Source organism: Bison bison, unplaced genomic scaffold (genome assembly GCF_000754665.1).
Source record: "Bison bison bison isolate TAMUID 2011002044 unplaced genomic scaffold, Bison_UMD1.0 scf7180017864172, whole genome shotgun sequence".
NCBI lineage: Eukaryota > Metazoa > Chordata > Mammalia > Artiodactyla > Bovidae > Bison > Bison bison.
The window spans coordinates 2807209-2815241 of NW_011494744.1; the positions used below are offsets into that span (position 1 = coordinate 2807209).

At 36.3% G+C, this 8033-nt stretch overlaps 1 protein-coding gene across 2 annotated transcripts in view; it reads right to left on the minus strand.

Moving 5' to 3' along the window:
• Nucleotides 1-8033, minus strand: part of TNKS2 (tankyrase, TRF1-interacting ankyrin-related ADP-ribose polymerase 2) — a 48999-nt gene that overhangs the window by 10583 nt on the left and 30383 nt on the right. For both annotated transcript variants that reach the window (XM_010842206.1, XM_010842205.1), the window contains 4 exons: nt 7226-7346; nt 3652-3749; nt 2739-2813; nt 458-563 (listed from right to left, as the gene is read on the minus strand). In XM_010842206.1, the coding sequence (XP_010840508.1) occupies nt 458-563; nt 2739-2813; nt 3652-3749; nt 7226-7346 (400 nt within the window). The remainder of the gene's footprint in view (nt 1-457; nt 564-2738; nt 2814-3651; nt 3750-7225; nt 7347-8033) is intronic.

The following is an 8033-nucleotide window of genomic DNA, read 5'->3' on the forward strand; positions in this document are numbered from 1 at the left end:
GGAAAGATATATCCATTTGAATGCAGAGTCCCAAAGAATAGCAAGGAGAGATAAGAAAGCCTTCCTCAGTGATCAATGCAAAGAAATAGAGGAAAACAACAGAATGGGAAAGACTAGAGAGCTCTTCAAGAAAATTAGAGATACCAAGGGAACATTTCATGCAAAGACGGGCTCAATAAAGGACATACTTATATACATATATATATAAAGAGAAAATATGAATAGTCAGTATTATCATTTCTATACTTTTTCTATTATGGTAATCTTATTTATAAACTATATCCATTCAAAACATACAAATCAAAAGTTTGAAGACACAAATATAAATGCAAAGATTTACAGAAATAATGTTTGTTTTTTAGAAAATGATATGAGAAATATATAGATTCATTATTATTTCAAACCTGACAAAAAATGTGGAGGAGGATGATGGCAGGTAGGGGGAGAGGAATCTTACCATGAAATAGCATTCTTTCATTTGCATGGTTGTGGTTTTCTTCAGAAACTTCTTTTCTCCTATGAGTGTATCTTTCCCATAGTTTCTTGTTACAAACTTTCTGAATCTATAAAAAGAAAGCAGCAAAATAAAAATCTCTGGATCACAATAATTACTTACCTACTTGTTAATCTTAACCAAAAATGGGCCACATAGGACCAGAAGAGAGGTAAAACTTTTCTCTGAAATATAAATTACGTATTATTTTTAGTCAACTAAAAAGCTTTGTCACAACCATAAAGATGAAAATATATGTACATTTTAGAAGTCAAAAACTACAGATGAGAAAAAGTTACATATGGCTACATGTAAAGGTCAAGAGTACTATTAATTGGTTAAAATACTTCTATTCTCACTTTAGAATTATTACTAAAACATGTCCAAATCAGACATACTGAGTTCTGTATGGAAGTGTAAGAAATAAAATAGTGTAAGAAAATAGTGTAAGAAAGAAAATACTGTCTTTCCCCCAACTGCTTTTTCTGGCTCAGAGTACCATCTGTTTTTAATTAAAATATTTGATATAGCCACACCAAACAATCACACCCCCCCCACACACACACACCCCCTCTAATATTTCCTCTATTCTTCCCTATCCCTCCAATTCCTAAAACTTTTGTTTGGAGAAAAGTTTTAAGATGGATGCTGGTTTCGCTAGGAGTATTTCTAAGTCAAAACTCACAATCCTAGTGCTGCTTTTCAGCTGTATTGAGGGGTGCTACAGCCCCCTGCTGGTCCAGAACACATCTGGGAGCTGATGGTTTTAGTCTAGGTTCAAATTAACTCAAAATACCATCAAAGACATAATCAAAGCACACAGACTGGCGTAAACAGAGCTCATTCATGTTTTTTAAAAAAGGGAACAAAAACAAAAGTTTTATCAGTGAAAACACTTGTATTAGATATTGTACTAAAATATCTTTCTAGAGAAAGAGAACAGCATACCTCCCAAATTCAGTAACTCTAGAAATCAAACCCATATTCTGTTCCTTGCCCTCACCGTTAACAAACCTTGGCGTATTTTGTTACTGGTTGCACACAAAATGCCCTTGACTAAAATCTACCTATAATAGGAATAATTATTTGTTACAGTAATTATTATTATACACGTGTTTATGAAAAGAAAACTCAAGATGTCACTCAGGTCATACCATGATACGAACTAATGAAATACAGCTCCTGAAATAACCCTTGCACCTGAATAATGTGTACTTATTTTATGTCATCTTCTTTCTAAATAGTAAGAACATAACGATCTTGATGAATAACTCTAAAATATGAGATCTACTGGTATACTCAGAATAGTGTATTATTGTGAGACAGTAATACAACACAACTGAAAGATTTCATACTATTCACCTTTCAGTTTAAAATTTAGGTATCAGAGATACTTGCCACATTATAACTCTAAATCTTATAATGATTAAGAATAGTTAACAGAAAATCATTATGCATCTCGAGTATACAGTTTGGTTGCCATACAGCTTTTAAAAACACCAAGCAAATTAGCAAAGCTGAAAAGGCCCTGAGCAGAGTACCTGATGTTAGTAAGAGTCAGTGCTCTCTTTAAGGTATTTTTTAAATGACTATTTCTGGAAAGATGAAAGGCACAGAGGGAGCACTACTAAAATGACCAAAAGACGGTATTATGTGTGAGGACTCACAGAAACCCGGAACAGACACAATTAGGACAAACCAGAAACAAACCAACCATGGTGTAACTGTAAAGATGGGAGTCCTTCCATGAGCCACAGAAAATTCAAAAGTACTGGAAAAAAGTCAGCAAGAGTACCTTAATAGTAGTGTCCATATTTAAAATCCTAAGCCTACAGGACTTATCATCCAAGAATGAGAAGTCATAAAGCTTACTAACAATGGAATGCTTATTCTAATCCATAATAGATTCCTTAATTTGTCGTATTTGCTGAATGTCAACCGTTAAGATAATCCTGTATCTTGCCATTTAAACTTATTTAAGTTTAAAGATTAAACTTAAATACTCTTTAAGTTTAGAGATTATTTAAAGCATAATCTCTAGACTTAAATATGTTAACAGGCTGAACTAGTAGTCAGTACAGAGACTGAAGACCTTAATTGCCAAGGACACATTCCTTCCCAAAATACCCCTGCCACGGGAAGGACTTACTGGGCCGCACACATGACGTTCTTTTGAGAGTTAATCATGGTTTCAGGCTTCTGAAAACTATGGTCACAGTGAACTTTATTTTCACTGACTTATTACCTTGAGAATATTGTATCTGTTGAAGATCCCACCTGCGTGACCTCCATCTCTGTGCTCTCGGACTGTACTCTGCATCTGATGGAAACACATTTCAAAAATATGTGCATTAGCTTGTAATTCTTTTCTGATTTAGGGAACACAGTTCTTGACTCATGTGACTCTTAAGAGAAATTAGGTTTTTAATATTTTTGTTGTTTAAGGAATGAGTTCTATAAGTTTGCAAGAACTACTTTCAAGAGACAGTGCATAGTTGATACAATCAATCCAAAAATACCTATAGGTGAAAATTATATAACGCAAACTACTGGACAAAAGGCAACAAGCAAATGCACAGGTGAGCCAAACATACAAAGCCAACCAGCTGGCACACTAACAAACAAAACCAAACCAATGATTTATCTGTTCCCATTCATTTTGCTCTCATAAAGCACAATTTATATTTCACTGAGAGTTGGAGTTTCCTGAGATTTACTAAGCCTCACTCAACTTTGTATCTCTGTGCTCAGCTCACACATACACAGTATGGTGTTCTTCAAAGCGCCGGGCGCCATTTTAAGACTTTGGTGGATACAAGAGTTTTATGGCAAGAAAGTTAGAAAAACATTTCCTAGATAAGTAGCATCCACATGTTCTGGGTCTTGTCTAAGATACAGGGCTTCGCAATTGCCTTCATGAAGGAAGGGAATATTAGCAACCTCTCCAACAGAACTCTGTATATTAATTGCAATGCTGAACCAAATTATTAGAATTAAAGCTTACTGAGATAGTGTATTTTAAATGCTGATTTTGTAAGTTTTCAGGTGGTAGAGTGAGGGACAATTAAAAACTCCTGCTACATACATGTTCAAATAGATCTGGGAACTTCTGGGAAATTCAGCTGCTGACCTGACATTTATATGGTGTATGAACATACCTCTTCCTCCACAGACTGAAACTCTTTATCTTCAGCAGACAGATCAATGAGAATTGTTCCACTTCCAGAGGTGTTCAGAGTTAAGTATGGGTTAAGACCTATCAAATGAAATTTGAAGGTTAAAAAAAAAACCTGCCAGAATCCTCCTCCCTGCCCCCAGTCCACAATAAACATCAACCCAATACAACCACCCAATTTATCTGATGCTTATTACTAGTTCTTATAAGTTTTTTATTTGGGGACAGTTTAGATTTATAGGAAAGCTGAGAGCACCGGGAATTCCTGTGTGCCCTCACTCCACTCTCTAAAGTCACCATCAGCAACATTAATGTTCCCATTTTATACAGTCACAGCACACATCAAAATTAAGTAAATTACAGACTTGATTTGGATTTTACCAGTTGTTCCCCACTAATGTCCTTTTAGTTTTCCAGGATCCAAACCAGAAAATTACACTGCACTTAGATGACTATTTTTTTGACCTTAAAAGTCATAAGGGTTTTGTAAGAATAGTTCTGAAAATCTTTCTATTCTTTATCTCCGATGTGTCATATGTTTTCTTCTTCAAATCATTTCCTTTACTAACTAAGCAGCCCTTTCAGCATTTGGTCCCTTTATTTTTTGTAAAACTGAGAAGAACCTAGCATGGCCACAGGTAATTTTAAATTATCCAAGAATGAGAAGTCATAAAGCTTACAAACGGTGGAATGCTTATTCTAACCCATAATAGATTCACTTCAGCAATGAATTTATCCTATTTTCTGACTGTCAACAGTTAAGATCATATATACTTTCATATTTTTACTCTCACAAAAGCTTTTAAAATGGAATCTTACACAGGATTTTCTAATTTCTTTGTGGTATCTATTAACACAACTCTCCTGTAATCTCTCCAAGATCTCCAGAGCTCCACTGTTTTCTCAGGTAGGACTCAAGTCCTTTTTTGTTGTTGCTCAGTCACTAGGTCATGTCCGACTCTTTGCATGACCCATGGACTGCAGCATGCCAGGCTTCCCCGTCCTTCACTATCTCCCTCTCCTGGAGTTTGCTCAAACTCGTGTACACTGAGTCAGTGATGCCATCCAACCATCTCATCCTCTGTCATCCCCTTCTCCTCTTGCCTTCCATCGTTCCCAGCATCAGGGTCTTTTCTAGTGAGTCAGCTCTTCGCATCAGGTGGCCAAAGTATTGGAGCTTCAGCTTCAGCACCACTCCTTCCAAGGAATATTCAGGGTTGACTTCCTTTAGGATTGACAGGTTTGATCTCCTTGCTGTCCAAGGGACACTCAAGAGTCTTCTCCAGCACCACAGTTTGAAAGCATCAATTCTTTGGCACTCAGCCTTCTTCACAGTCCAACTTTCACATTCATATATGACTACTGGAAAAACCATAGCTTTGACTATATGCACCTTTGTTGGCAAAGTGATGTCTCTGCTTTTTAATACACTGTCTAGGTTCGTCATAGCTATTCTTCCAAAGAGCAAGCGTCTTTTACTTTCACGACTACAGTCACTGTCCGTAGTGATTTTGGAGCCCAAGAAAATGAAATCTGACACTGTTTCCACATTTTCCCCATCTATTTGCCATAAAGGGATAGGAATGGATGCCATGATCTTCATTTTTTGAATGCTGAGTTTTAAGCCAGCTTTTTCGCTCTTCTCTTTCACCTTCATCAAGAGGCACTTTAGTTCTTCTTCACCTTCTGCCATTAAAGTAGTATCATCTGCATATCTGAGGTTGCTGACATTTCTCCCAGCAATCTTGATTCCAGTTTGTGATTCATCCAGCCTGGCATTTCACATGATGTACTCTGCATATAAGTCCTCTGTTGCTGAGTTAATGCATGGCAGTTTCCCTCTGGAGACTAAGAGCACTGTTCTGGTCTGAATAACAGAGGTATCACAAACATGCCAAACCCTAATAACAATGTATAGGTATGGCTGCATTATAATATCTACGGGAAGTATGACAACTATACAGAGGAGGACATTTTACAGAAAAAACACTTAACAGAATAAAGTCTGTGACAGACACTGGACTAAGGCATCTTTGAACGTCCCAAGAAGATACTCGTAAGTGCTGAAAGATCAGAACATGTAATCTGTTGACTTGATGCACTGAATAATAGCTAAGGCTGTTAAGTCAGCAAGGTAAGAGACAGTCAGAAGTTTGCCACTGGTTCTAATTTGCAAACTGGGTATAATGCCAGTATTATACAGACTCCTAGCTGCAAATGAAGATAAGGCAGGTGGTAACTTTATGCAGAAAAGTGACCCTGATGTGCTAGACCAGACACAGTCATTCTGTGCTGCTGTGGTGTTTCTCCTCCACGTAGGAATCAATGTTCCTACTCAATGCAGCTGGATGTCATCAGAACGAGCAGAGGGCCAAAGGCGGCAGGGAGGGACGCACCTCTGCCACTTGGAAGCAGTGTATCTGCTTCTATCACTGTTTCCTGAGCCTGTAAACAGTCTTAACTGCCTCCCTACCAGGTTCACAGTGTTTTCTAGTAGAGGCACAATGGCAGTCCAAAACTGAGGGTTCCAGTTCCTCTTCATACTAACATTCCAAAAAGCCTCGAGTCTGCCCTCTTCTTTATCTTATAAAATTCTGTCTTCTATACTAGCAATATTTAAGACTATCTCACATTTTAAACGCTTTGCCCTAGTTCCTATCAGGCAAATAAAGTGCATCTACCTTTAATCAATCCCAATCCAGAATTTCAGTTTAAAGCATTCCTTAGCTTGAATCACAGAACTTTCAAAGTTCTCTTTTTGTTCCTCAAGAGATAGACCGTATCCTGGATAGCATACATTCTTTCCTCAAAATTCCCTCAGTTTTACTAATGGAGGTTTGTCTTTAACCCCAGTTGTATAGCCAGGTCTTCAATTACAGGAGGCTTCTAATCTCAGGGTACATCACTCCCTCAGTTGAACAAGAAACTTAAAATGTGGTTCTGACAACTAAAATAACTCATCTTTTATACCAAGACCTGATATACAGGAAGTGTGAACATTTCCAGAACAAATGCAATTTGCATTTTCCTTATGTATCAACATTCAAGAGAAATAAAATATTATTCAACTTTGTTTTATTACGTTTCCTTAGTTGCAACATTATTGTTTCCTTGTACTTTTACAGGAAGTGTTTAAAATGTAACTATTTACAGCAAAAGAGATTTACAACATTATTTTATGGGCAGGCCTGAACACCTAGCCATTACCTGTTATGTTACCATATGAGATATCCAAGTTTCAGATCTTTTAGAACCATATAATTTTTGAGCTACAATAACTTCAGAAATGAGTGAATGGAAATAATAGAAAAAACTTCAGAGCTAAAATAACACCCATATTTGTGAATGGCCCAGACACTTCACTTAGGTTCACAGAGTTAAAGGTAGCAGTTCAGGAAGCCTAACAGTGGCAGATTTAAGATTTGACTCCAGGTTTCCTGAATCCTCATTAGTATTCTTCTTATCAAGTGGACTATTACAGATTTTAAAATTATCCTTGAGGGGTGCCTTTATGCAAGCTGTTAAACTGACGATAGCAATGACTTAAAATGAAATACCTTGTTGTCCAGAGATAAGTCTCTCAACTCCTTTAATTAGTTTGTGTCTATGTCCATAAGCATTGATTCCGATCTCTTTCAACTCCTTGTGTCCCATCTCAACTAATACATCCAACGTGATCTTACAAAAGAGAATGAAACGGTTTAGAAGACTTGTTTGGAAGACATTCATATATTGGTGTTCTCACAATGTTATTAGACTTGTATTTCTGAACACAACATAGAAATGAAAGCATACCAGCTATTAAACTAAAACTGAAAAGTTGCAGTTAATTAAACAAAAGTTGAATCAAGAACTAACCAAAAACATCATTATTTTCATTTAGTATTTGAACCTGAATAGAATTAAACTGCAAAACAAAAATACATTTTCAAGTTAACCACATTTAGGTACACTATTTTATCTCTTCCACTATCACTTTATATCCAACTATTAATACAATGTCTTAATGTCATGTGCCTACAGATTCTGCACTATGTTAACTGGTAACTTTAGCATCGTTGTTTAAACGAACCCTTTTAACTCTGAATATATGATTCCCATTTTGTGAAACTGAAGGCATTCTTTAAAATCCTGTATTATTTGCAAACCTTTCATGAAGCTTTCTTTGAATAGTCCGGCTTGTAATAACTCTTTCTTAGAATTTCTATGCCAAAAACTTAATTCTTCATATGTTCTTGATAATTTAACTAGATTAAAATTCCTTAGAGGTACAAGATACAAAAATTACATTTTCTGAACTCAAAAAATCAGTAAATGTATTCTGACAGAAAACTTAAATTAGGACTATTCAAGAAAAGCCCAGAT